The sequence below is a fragment of the Oryza sativa genome, chromosome 1 (genome assembly GCF_034140825.1).
Source record: "Oryza sativa Japonica Group chromosome 1, ASM3414082v1".
Classification (NCBI taxonomy): Eukaryota; Viridiplantae; Streptophyta; class Magnoliopsida; order Poales; family Poaceae; genus Oryza; species Oryza sativa.
In genome coordinates this window covers 10726931-10740054 of record NC_089035.1, presented here as the reverse complement: position 1 = coordinate 10740054, position 13124 = coordinate 10726931, and the positions used below count along the sequence as shown (strand labels likewise).

The following is a 13124-nucleotide window of genomic DNA, read 5'->3' as shown; positions in this document are numbered from 1 at the left end:
TTCCGGTCAATAACCACCATGCTGTATTCCTTTTGTCCTTGAGCTAGGAATGACAGATAGATGATCATTATTTGTTCTTGCTGCCTGAGCATAAACTACCAACTTATACCTTTCTAACTAATTAAACATGTACTTTGGATAATCGGTGTAGCTCGATAAGCAGTATATATAAGCAGGTCAGGTTGGTTTCGATCCCACACTACCACCGGAAAACACATAGAGGAGAAGCACATACTCGGTCGAAGTCTCTGGGACTCACAAGGCAGTACAGTGCAGACTGCAGAGTACGTAAAAAAAATGAAGGTTTTCGTGGTAGTGTGCATGCTGGCGGTGGCCTTCCGGCTAGTCGCCGCGGTCGTGGTGCCGTCGGCGGCGCCGGGCGGGTTGACGGTGGGTTACTACAATGGCAAGTGCAACAACGTCAACGTCGAGTCCATCGTGTACAATACCGTGAAGGACTTCCTCGATGCTGATAGATCCAAGGGCGCCGCCCTCGTACGCTTGTTGTTCCATGACTGCTTCGTCAGGGTAAACACAACTAATGCTCACGCAACCATGCATAATACAATCGTTCGTATTATTTATCAATTGTCTGATTACTATTCTTTTGGACATTAGGGCTGTGATGGATCGATCCTTCTTGATAATTCGACCGCAAATCCTTCACCGGAGAAGATGTCCGGCGCGAACATCGGCATCGCGGGGCTCGACGTGATCGACGCGATCAAGGCCAAGCTCGAGACCGCGTGCCCCGGCGTCGTCTCCTGCGCCGACATGTCGTGTTCGCGGGCCGCGACGCGTCGAGGTACATGAGCAACGGCGGCGTCAGCTTCGACGTGCCAGCCGGCCGCCTCGACGGCGTCGTCTCCTCGGCCGCGGACGCCACGAATACCCTCCCCGACTCCAAGACCGGCGTCGCCACGCTGATCTCCAACTTCGCGAAAAAGGGGTTCACCCCGGAGGAGCTGGTCATCCTCTCCGGCGCGCACTCCATCGGCAAGGCGCACTCCTCCAACTTCGACGACCGCCTCACCGCGCCGGACTCCGAGATCAACGCCGACTACCGCGACAACGTCCTGAACAAGACCTGCAAGTCGTCCTCCGCCGCGGCGAACCCGACGCTGGCGAACAACATCCGCGACATCGACGCGGCGACGCTGGGGGACCTGGCGAGCTACGTCGTCCCGGCCGTCGGCGGCGACTACCTGGACAACAGCTACTACAAGAACAACAAGAACAACCTGGTGCTGTTCCACTCCGACTGGGCGCTCGTCGGAACCAACTCCACGCTCCAGCACGTCAACGAGTACGCCGAGAACGGCACGCTGTGGAACATCGACTTCGCGCAGGCGCTCGTCAAGCTCAGCAAGCTGGCCATGCCGGCGGGGAGCGTCGGCCAGATCAGGAAGACGTGCCGCGCCATCAACTAAATTCCTCACTCTCTGCATCGTCGACGTGCGCTGGCATATTTACGCCTACGTACGTGCGTCAACGGTAACAGTTGATATATATGGCATCGATGCGACGTTTTTGGTTGCACAATTCTTTGGTTTATCCGGTGTGGTGTCCGGCACGGCCGGTGTCTACCATTCATCGTTTTTTGAGTCTGTTTTTTTTTGTTTAAGCTACGATTAATTAATCTCCGCACCGTGATTACGGAAGTTCCATGTATTCAGGCGTTGGATGTAATTCATATTCGTATATTTATGGTTGTGATTAAGCATAGAGAAATGACCCAATGACTATGATTAGAAACAGTAATGATTGAACAACCCTTCTTATGTGGATGATGCGGATCAACCGGTCCAACTATATACTAATAGTAGATTAGATGACGTCTCACGTTTTGCTATGGAATATATGGATTAATATAAGTTAAATGTTGTATAAATGATGGATATATTTCGGTTGAAATATTGTGAGAATGATGCAATAATTATTTAGCATTCTTATATGTTGTGGTTAATAATGTAATAAATTGTATATGCATGTGTATACTTGCATGTTACGATTAGGTGTTTAGTAAGTTCATGTGGCATGATTAATATTGTATGTTAGTTTTAGGATGATTAATCGATGAGCTTGCATTAGATGTTTAGTGAGTTGTAAGAGGTATATATCTTTATTTCACAAAATAAACATTTTTATGGTCTCAAGTTTCAGAACAAAAGAAAATAAATTAGAAGACCTCCTATGGACCGAACTAGGCCGATTTGGAGTCTAGTGGGGCTAATGAATTCCCACTTTTCTAACGGGCCGAACCAGGCCCATACAAGTTTACCTAAACGGACTCCTCGACTCCTCGTCGATCACTCGTCAGCTCCAATTTTCTGGACCGCCGATGAATTTGTGATCCGATGATCCTATCTAACGAAACGAGGAAAAAGTACACCGAAGGACCCTCAACTTGTCATCCGAATACAAAAACATCCTCGAACCGTAAAACCAGATATGCGGGGTCCCTTAACTATGCAAAATCGGTCACCCGAGGTTCTTTGGTGGTTTTGACCCCAGTTTTGGTCTACGTGGCGACTGAGTTAGCATGGGACCCACGTGGCCCCCTACATGTCAGGTGTCCACGTCAGCCTCCTCTCCCTCTTTTCCCTCTTCTCTCCCTTCCTCATCTCTCTCTCTCACTTCTCTGCAAGCTGACGATGAAGAGATGGGCAGCTGCCAGCGAGGAGGATGGCGCGACGGGTGGCGACCAGCGGTGAGGGCGGCGCACGGTGGCCAATTGGGATAAGGGGGAGGGAGAAGGGGCGGCGCCGGGACAAGGCGACTGGAGGGGAGAAGGGGCGGCGCGCGGGAGGAGGCGGGCTACCGATGACGACGTCGCCTGCCGCCACCGCCGCGCCTCCGCTTCGCTCGCACGCCGCCTCCACCGGCCGCATCCTCCCGTCCGCGCTCTCCGCCGCGGAGATATCGAGTGTTGCCGCATCCTCCCGTCCCCCCCCCCTCTGCCGACACCCTCCTCGCCGCATCCTCTTCGATGGAGAGCTAGACGAGTCCAATGGGCGTGAGGCGGGAGAGGAGATCCGACCGACGATTCGTTGACGGGCAAGGCCGACGCTGGCGCTGCTCGAGCTCCTCCGCCGCCGTCCAGCCTGCCAACTCCCCGCACCGTGGCTGCTGCTCCCGCGCCTGCCACCGCTCCCGCTCCCTCCTCATCTCCACGGCCGACGACCTCCTTAGCCTCCTCGACGACAACGACAACGACAACCCTTTCCCTGCCGCTGCTACGTTGTCGGCAATATTAGGGTCTGTTTGACTAATATTGGCACACATTTTATAGCTAAGCTTAGTCTTGCCACACTTTTGTGGCAAACAAAATGACAAACTAAGCTTAGGCAATGTCTGGTAAGAAAATAGTGTGTATGGCATGTGGGCCAGGTGGCTAAGAATTAGGCAAAATAGACTTGTGGCAAGAACCAAACAATGTCTACTAAAACTGTGGCTTGCCTAAGGTTAGGTGTGGCAAATTTAGTCCCCAACCAAACAGACCCTAAAACCCCCAATCTCTAACTACATTATTTTATATTGAAAATAAATATGCATGTATGTTATATCTATGAGCACCAAAAATTAACCTATAATAAAAAGATATTATTTTTTTAAGAAATAGAATTATGTTTTATTTTTTTAAAAGATATCTTCATTGTCTTTAAGGTCCCATCAACATGTTTTGATGTCTGCAATATATGATGTGTTTTATACTAAATTTATTTTACTTTCAATTTTTGCCTGACGTATTTTTTGAAAATTTCATTCTATCAATCATCCTGGAAATGTTAGGAATTTTGGCAATTTAATTAAAAAATATAACTAGGTGGAGCATGCAACTTGGCACTCGGTAAAAACATATTCTTTTCCAATATTGTATCCCTCTAATTTAGTTGAAAATGTTAAAATTAGTCATAGTTTGTATTAGCAAATTGGCATAAAACTAGAGCGTTGTAGGGGAAATGCATTAAAAAAAAAAGAAAAACCATGTTTTTGGAGTTCGATCGTGAGTGTCATAAAACATCTCTTACTCTAAACATAGAAATTTCCCATTAACTTTGTTTTTCTTTAATTTCAACTCATCTCCGTCCTCTTATGGGCTTTGCACTGGGTAGTATCATCATCCCTTGTAAAATTCCGGTTTTCATGTGAAAACTGTTTTAAATAAAAGTTTATTCAACAGTTTGGAATTTTCTTAGTGTCATCTATCTATGTCTATAGTTGTGCCAATGATACCAATTTATTCCTTTCCCCTTGACCCAAAATCGCCAAAGATGCCAAACTCATTTCAAATTCAAATTTCTTATTTTCAATCCCCTGTTTAAACACCTAATTAGATAACAATTTGGGATCCCAAACTCATTCGGACATTGAAAGTATGAACGGCGATATATATATTGTTTGAAATATGTACTGATGTAATACTGCATGTGATAATCATCATGCAGTAGTGCTCTAGTTATTCATTTCCTTCGTCCCAAAATGTTGTTAGAATGGGATGTGACTATAGTTGGCCAAAAGGCCCGGGACCCGACGGCGCGGCCCAAGCACGACACGACTTGACTGGTGTCAGGCCTGTGCTAGCCCGACCTGACCTTTGGGTCGTGCCTGGGCCTATGCTCGTTACGATGGGCCGGCCCGGCATGGGCCGGTCCAATGATCAGTTAGGCAAAAAAATGAGGGAGCCAAAATAGACTTAGTCTAACCATATAAGACACGACCCAATTAGAGATGAGAGTGATGCAAAATAGACTTATTTTCAGCCATCTAAGAGTTGACCTAAAGAGATGAGGGAGTCCAAACAGACTTTTCCAAGGAGGAACACGGTGGGCTTTCGTGCCTTCGGGCTGGCCTAGCACGGTACGAGTCATATTGGGTCATGCCTAGGCCGTTGGTGCAGCAAGTGGCCGGGCATGGTCCGATCCAACGTTGTAGGTCGGGCCGTGCTGGCCTAGCAGATCTTGGGGCCCAGTTCCGGTCATGCCCTGGTCGTACTGGGCCGGGCGACCCATTTAGCCATCTATAGATGTGACCTATGATGTGGGTCACATCCTATCAGTGTCAAGGATAAGACATATCTCCTATACGCGGATTCATGTAATACGACAATACCATATACCGAGAAGGAATCCTTTAGTTAAAAAAATACAACAAAAAAGAAAGGAAATTATCTTTCTGGAATTGGTGTTAGTCTATTCAGGGAAGATAAGGTCTCCTTGGGCTCATATCCTGTTTTATCTCTCCGAGTTTTACTTGGAGAAGAAGGTGATCTATGGTATATATAGATCTCCCTCGTCCAGGGAGGGATATCGAGTTACAAGCCATAGCCAAAACCATATTGAGAAGCAATCCGAAGGAAGGCAAAGCTATATTTGCCAAATAGATCTCGTCGGGTCGTTCTTGACAGTTTCTAGTTAGTGGATTAGTCTAATCGTCCTATTCCACATTGTAATCTTTGTGACTTTTCCATCATAAATCCATATAAATTGATAGGATAATTTCTCTTAAGGATCCGAACCAGTATAAACCTTTGTCCTTGTCTGCTTGATATGATATCGTGTATACCTTGGTTCCAACGATCTCCATACTCTACAAATCCCGTCTGTTGTATAGTCCGTCGACACATCCCATCCTATCTATCAACATTTTGGGACGGACGAAGTAATTTGGTGCGATGTTGTATTTTTCAATAATATTCATCGAGCATGTTATTCCTTCTAGTACAAAATAGTATATGTGCCATACAAAAACACGTGAACATTTGACTATATATATGCAGACTTTCACTCAAAGGGAAAATGTGTCGAATGTAACTGTATATACACACATATATATATACTTTAAGAGAAGTACACGTCCTATGTATATTCAAAGTTTTATTTTGTATCAAAATATAGTTGTTCTTTTGGAACGAAATGTAAGAAATAGTTGACGGACTGAAGAAGCAAGGCACTAAGAATCAAATTTGCACGGCCCATATAGTTAACTAGATGAATACCCCGTCCCGTTGGTGCGGAAAATTTAGTTGCATAATATATACAAATAAGATGTAATTTGATTATCAAAACTAAAACAATTTGATACAATTTTGAGCCTAAAAATAATTGAGATCGCATGTTTTTAAGAGAGAAGAAAGAAGAGACAATTTGGACGATAGATCTATCATCCAAAGGCTAAAAATAATTAGGATTATGTGGCTTAATGATAAAAGAGAGAAATAGTATTAACTACTGGGGATGAACTATATACTTAGTATATAGGATTAGCTTGCAATTTGCCACCATCAAAAAAGAATTTAGGTGTTGCACACGTACATTCATGGTATTGATTTACGCCAAACTGAAATGACTGACGTTAGTTTGCATTTGCTCCAAGAGTTTGCCGGCTAGCATTTATATGCGTGGTTCCGCTTATTTTGGCCAAAGAAATTACGATCGATCCATGGGTTATTTTTAAGCCCTCCCTCAAATAACCCTAAATAGCCCAAAAGTTCCAAACAGGTGAGTTATTTTAGTGCTATTTGGAAATAACCCATAAAAAAACTACCACCCTCAAGGGGTGCTAATTGGGGCTATACGGGTGGGGCCCACTGAAAAGTGTCTTTTCTCTCTCTTCATGGGAAGGTGCATTAAAAGCCAAATAGCTCTTAAAATAATCCTCGGATCTAAACAACTTAGAACTATTTTATTAGAGGGCTATTTCCTTGTGCTAAAAAATAGTTCTCAAAATAACTCTGGGCTAGTTTTCTAAACAGGGCCAGAGTTGCAGAACTGCGACACTGACATACGTAAAATAATCGGACTATCTAAAAACTAATCACTCGGGAATTGAAAAGTGAGAATATAATCATGGCAAAACCTTCTTTGGAGACGTTTTGTTTCGAAACAAAATTTACATATTCGCTATATATATTATGCATTCCGCAATGATATATGTCAAAGTGACAATAAAAGAAAAAGGGCATTGTATACATGGCATTTGACGTAAAACACCCTTCCATCGCTTTGAGACTCATGCAACAATTCCCAACCCTAATCCCTTTCCCTCTCACTCAGTCCCACCGCTGCAACTTCACCTAGACAGTTGCGTCTCCTGTGCTGCCCACACCCTCCCTGGATGACCTGCTCCCCTCTCCCCAACACTATAATGGTTCCGATCTTCCATGACAAGACACTTTTGTCAAGAAATATACGTGTTAATAGCGCCTTTGGAACGATAAGAGAAGGTACAATAGCAGGCTATAAGCCAGCTATAAACATATTTTAAAGAGATAAAGGAAGAGAGAGAAGAGCAGCGGGCTACAGATCTATAACCAACTGCAGCACGAACTCCAAGACGTAATGTGTGTATGACAGGTGGGACCAGTTATTAATAGTATAGTAAGCAGCAATTATATGAATTAGCTATTACATTGGTTATAGATAATTTGGAGCTAGTAGTGGGCTATACTATTAAACTTGCTCTAATGTGAATGTCTCTTCGACTTTCACTACTGACCAGAACGGGGGCTAGATCGTTTTGGTCGATATGTTCTCAAATAACTCAACCACACTGGTCTGTAAGATGCGGTCACCGGCCGGTGAAAGTGTCATATGTAAATAATCTAAAATGAGAGCATAGATACGCACACTGATTTGGAAAACAAACATCGGACAAATGCACACTGTCCATGTAAACACCGGACAAATCATCTCCTCTACGTTTTTCACATCTTACATCTAGGACCTCCGTAAAACTATTGTTCGTTAGTTCTGTGGAGAAAATACTTTATCACGTGTGCGCTAGCCCAAATGTTATGACAAATTTCTCCATATAATCTCAGAATCACAAATGGGACCAACATTGTGGAACCATGAGGATCCTACCTACCAAGTTCTATGACGAAATTCTTCATCATGATGTAATAGTCTAACTGCTAACGATGAAACCCCCAGTGTTTGTGACGATCCTATTTATTGTTGGGAACACTCCTTATGACCAAGACCTCGAGTTGTCGTTAGAATTTGCTGATGCTAAACTTTATAATGATTTTCCTTTTGCAAATTCGTCATGGAGCAACGATGGATCCGCATTAAGGAAGGCCTGGTATATTGTAGCGCAGGCTGGTGGCGGCTTCTCCATCCTTCCATCTTCCTTGTCTTCAACAGCTCCCCCAGAAAGGAATGAGAAAGTAGGTAGAGAAATTAAATAAGACATAATTATGATTGGTTGAGATGAGAAGGCATATGGAGAACTAACTAAAATAGAAAATTTGAATGCTAAGAGTAGTTATATTTTGAAACAGAGGGATTATAGAAGAAGACTATATGGTTGGTACATGCTAATATATATACTCCTACCGATTATCAAATCGAAGTGTCATGCATTTGGTGTCATTTAATTTCGTGTGTTTCTAGTGCATTTGTGAATGATATTTGCTAGTGTTCTGCATAGAGATGGCCTTAGGTGGAAGTCGAACCGGCGGACGGTGGCCACGGCGTCGATGGGAGGGCGATCAAGGCGGTGAGGGTGCTGTTGGAGACATGAGGATGGTGGCCGGGGTTGGCGGCAGGGGCGTGTGAGGCCATGGGTTTAGGAGGCGGCAACGATGACGGCACGAGCCTCCGGAGACAGGGAAGATGGCGACGCGCGAGCATGCTGCCGTTTCCATCTTATGGAGGAAGAGAGAGGGGTAGGCAGGGATGGGGGTATGGGCGGATCTGTAGGGTGGTCCGGGTGGTCCCCGAACCAAAAAAATGCTGGCCCAAGACCCATCTTAATATAGGTTTTATAAATTAAGAAAAAAAGAAAAATGAAAGTAACCAACTGAAACCGAAGCGACCAGTCAGCTTCACTTCTAGTCTGGCTTCTGCCATTCTCAGCGGCTCTGCCTCCTAGTTGCCTACCTCACGCGACCAGCCAGCGTTCGACCGTGAGTCCGTAACACTCACACACACACACTCTCTCTCTCGCGCACGCCAGCCTCCACTCCAATGCACTGTGACAGCACCGGCAGCCAGCATGCAGCAACCAGTATGCAGCAATAAGGGCATTCACAATGCAAGGACGTGTCATTCAGCCTTACGCCAAAGATTCGCATATTCGACGACACGTCGGCCAGCCGCGGAGCCAAAAGTGGTCATACGGACCTCGCTTCAATCGAGGTGTGCGGCACAGGGAGAAAGGTGGGGCGCGGCGTTGTGGAGGTCATTGCCTCGTCACTCCGTGGCTTCACGCGCCGCCAGCGTTCTCCTCCTCTCGGTCGCTGGCGAGGTCACCACACCCAGCAAACCGCGCCGAACCCCCAAAGAAGTGCCACTCGCCAGATCCGGCGAACTCGAGGCCTGATCTGGCGAGCTCGACGACGGGGCGGCGACGACAGAAGGAAGATGGGGGTGCCGGACGAAGAGGAGGCTGCGGCGAGGAGAAGGAAGATGGCGGCAGCACCTAACTTCGTTGTTGGCGTCGGAGGAAGAGGAGGCCAGATCTGCCGTCAAGCCCCCGCACGCCTTCCACCGCCGAGCTCCCGTGCGTCGTCCCCCGTCGAGCTCCCGCGCATCGTCCCCTACCGCCCGGCGCCGTCCCAGATCGACTGCCGCCGACTCGTTCGCCGTCAAGCTCGTCCGCCACCGAGCCCTCCGCCGTCGAGCTCCTCCGCCGTCGAGCCCTCCGCCGCCGAGTCCTCCGCCGTCGAATCCTTCGCCGCTTCCGCGGGCCGGCGCTCGCCGTTTTTTCGCGGGTGCTGGGGGGGCGGAGGGAGAGGAGGGTGGTGCGCCGGCGAAGCCAAGCCCCGCCGCTCCTCCGACGGTCGCCGCCGTCGCCGCTTGGCTGCTCGGCCACAAATCCACGATGCACTGAGAGAGAGAGAGGGGAGGGAAGGTGCTTCCGTTGAGGAAGAGAGAGGAAAAGCCGAGTGGGAGAGAGGAAAAGCTGTGAACCCTACTCAAGGCAACTTGCACTGTGGAGTATAAGGCTTACGAGATTCTTTGTCTACGTGGCATATAAGAAACAACAAAAATCAGTGACGCACTGTGAACGCCCTAATGCATCGTGCAGGTACAGTGGCGTGGCGGTGCCACGTGGGGCTGCGGCACGCAGCTGGCAGGAGCAGCGGCGATGCCCACACAAAACTGTAAGCAAGGTATTTAAGGCCTCTAGACTTACTCTTAATTTATAGTTTTAACCCTTGTGAGTTTTGATGTTAAACTGTACTATTGTACAGTAGATTGTTGATGATTGAAATATGAATAGAGATGAAAATATAGTATCTCTTTTTCAGAAACATTCAGGAGAGAAGAATACTTCTAAATTGCCTTCTTCTCCCCAGTTGTTGTATAGTAATCTTCTTCAAACTTCTCTAGGCATACAAGCTTCTTTTAACTCAAAATTTTACTTAATTGTTAATTTTAAAATGCTTTCAAGATGCCTTATTAATATATCATAGTGTACTTTTAGTCTACTTCGTATACATTAGCATTGTTATATTTACAGTGATTATCAAATATTTTTAAGTCGGCGACCAATACCCTAAGTCCTAGATACGCCACTAGGTGCGGGGAGGGGGGAGGCTGGTCCGGTGGAGAAGTGGCGAGTGATGATGGTGTCAGGAGTTGGGGGAAGGAGGAGGATAAGGTTAGGGCTGCTCGAATCTTGAAGAAATCCTGGCCATCCAAATTTGACTGACCCTTTTTGTTGTTTCCAGGCAACTGAAGAGAAGACAGTCACTTTGAGAATTGAATCTGGAGGGAAAGTGTTTTTTTCCCTTGAGAGAGAACGTCCTCTCATCTTTTCACTAGTGAAGAACTAATCTTTTCCCATGGTACTCAAAATCATAATTGTTCCGATTAAATTAAGAACCGGTTAAATTTTTATGCCATAAAAAAATCAATTGCTAGCTTTTTTAAAAAAATAACGATCAATAGATGATATATATTTTCTATAGGCACGCATGTTCAAATTAATTCGAAGTTGAATACAAATCAAATATAACTGTCGATTGATGACTTTTTAAGTGCCATATCCAAAACGATGGGACTTCAGAAAAACGAACACCTTATATGGTGGCAAAGTCTTTCTGGCACTATAGCTCTATTATTGCAGTTCTTCTATTTTCGATAAAGTACTTTAGCTCTCCAAGATTAATTGCTACTATTATAGTATAGTACTCTAGCTCTTCACAGTAGACAGGACGATGTGTTTGTGTAGAGTATACTTACAGTGTTAGTGGTACTCACATAATCCACTGTCTCAACACCGTAAATATCACTGCATTACTCTCAGTACAGTCAGTACATATAGCCGTAAAAAAATTCGGCCAAGCCCTGCAGGCAAATAATATATATACCCCTCCATACCATGAGTTTTAGCATCAGCTAGCTCTCGCAGTTCAAGCAGTTTTCCCTGCAGCTTTGTTGCTTTTGGTCTCCTAGCTAGGTGGAGTAGGTTAATTTGTGATCAGCATGAGGCTCACGGTGGCAGTCATCTGCTCCCTGGTCGCCGTCCAGCTGTGGGTAACACTTCTCGCCGGCGAGCTGAAGGTGGGCTACTATGACGACAAATGTTCCGGCGTCGAGGACGTCGTCAAGTCGCACGTCATCAAGGCTATCATCCTTAACAGGGGCAACGGCGCCGCCCTCGTCCGCCTCATCTTCCATGACTGCTTTGTCAGGGTACAAATCGAATAATTTGATATTCTGTGTTCGTGTAGAAATATTCGGCATTATGATCGATATTTAATATTTTTTGGAGGATTATTTCTTAACTATTTTAACGGCATGAGTAAAATGAACCTAAAATCCAATTCATGTATGTCTTATGGGAGGAAGTAATTTAATTTATTTACACCTTCAGGACACACATGCCTTCTCAAAGTTCTAAACTGACCCACCTAGCTAACTTTGGTGGTTTTAAGCACGGTAAAGTGAAGTCAATTACAACGAACTCGATCGAATGGACATACGTGTTGTCATCTACGTCTCGCATGCTATATATTTAAACGACTATAATTTTTTTTTAAAAAAATAATAACATAATTAAGATTATAATGTCATGTGTCACTCGACTTTCAAACTCGGTCCTTCAAGAACTTGGAAAGTTGGGAGTTGAGAAATGAGTTGTTGCATGCACAATAAATGCATGAATAATGCAGGGTTGCGATGGTTCCGTCCTCCTTGACGCGTCCGGCGTGAACCCTCGGCCGGAGAAGGTGGCGCCGGTGAGCATCGGGCTGGAAGGATTCGACATCCTGCAGGAGATCAAGGCCGATCTCGAGAGGAGGTGCCCCGGCGTGGTCTCCTGCGCCGACATCCTCATCTTCGCCGCCCGCGACGCCAGCAGCATCCTCAGCAACGGCCGTGTCCGCTTCGACGTCCCCGCGGGCCGCCTCGACGGCCTCGTCTCCTCCGCCAACGAGGCCCAGGCGGAGCTCCCGGAGCCCACGTTCACCATCCGGCAGCTCATCGACAGCTTCGCCCGCAAGAACTTCACCGTCGAGGAGCTCGTCGTCCTCTCCGGCGCGCACTCCGTCGGCGACGGCCACTGCTCCTCCTTCACCGCCCGCCTCGCCGCGCCGCCCGACCAGATCACGCCATCCTACCGCAACCTGCTCAACTACAAGTGCTCCCGCGGCGGCGGCGCCGACCCCGCGGTGGTGAACAACGCCCGCGACGAGGACCTCGCCACCGTGGCGAGGTTCATGCCGGCGTTCGTTGGCAAGCTGCGGCCGGTCAGCGCCCTGGACAACACCTACTACCGCAACAACCTCGACAAGGTGGTCAACTTCAACTCGGACTGGCAGCTGCTGACGCAGGACGAGGCGCGCGGCCACGTCCACGAGTACGCCGACAACGCCGCCCTCTGGGACCACGACTTCGCCGCCTCGCTGCTCAAGCTCAGCAAGCTGCCCATGCCGGCGGGGAGCAAGGGGGAGATCAGGAACAAGTGCAGCTCCATCAACCACCGCTAGTACACTAATTCAGACACGACTTGCAGGGTTACGTACAAGTATGTTGACGACCCACTCTCTATCGATATATACGAGACAAGAGCGACGCTCTGGTGGTACCGGTAGAAATAATCTGAACCGTTTATTCTTCAGAGTAAATTAGTAATGTACTGGTACAGATTAAGGGTAACTTTGATCTTTC

At 46.9% G+C, this 13124-nt stretch overlaps 1 protein-coding gene and 1 pseudogene across 1 annotated transcript; both read left to right on the top strand.

Moving 5' to 3' along the window:
• The first annotated feature begins 236 nt into the window (after window positions 1–236).
• Window positions 237–1550, top strand: LOC107277642 (peroxidase 2-like; annotated as a pseudogene).
• A 9800-nt stretch (window positions 1551–11350) lies between these two features.
• Window positions 11351–13124, top strand: LOC4326715 (peroxidase 2). The gene is made up of 2 exons (XM_015791891.3): window positions 11351–11648; window positions 12128–13124. Exons 1-2 carry the CDS (start codon window positions 11439–11441, stop codon window positions 12941–12943), a joined length of 1026 nt encoding a protein of 341 aa, XP_015647377.1. The 5' UTR covers window positions 11351–11438; the 3' UTR covers window positions 12944–13124.

Bases quoted from the DNA above. Each gene is read 5' to 3' on its own strand.
- LOC4326715 (XM_015791891.3), top strand. From the start codon at position 11,439: ATGAGGCTCACGGTGGCAGTCATCTGCTCCCTGGTCGCCGTCCAGCTG. The intron at 11,649-12,127 runs GTACAAATCGAA...TGAATAATGCAG, and splicing joins TCCATGACTGCTTTGTCAGG to GGTTGCGATGGTTCCGTCCT.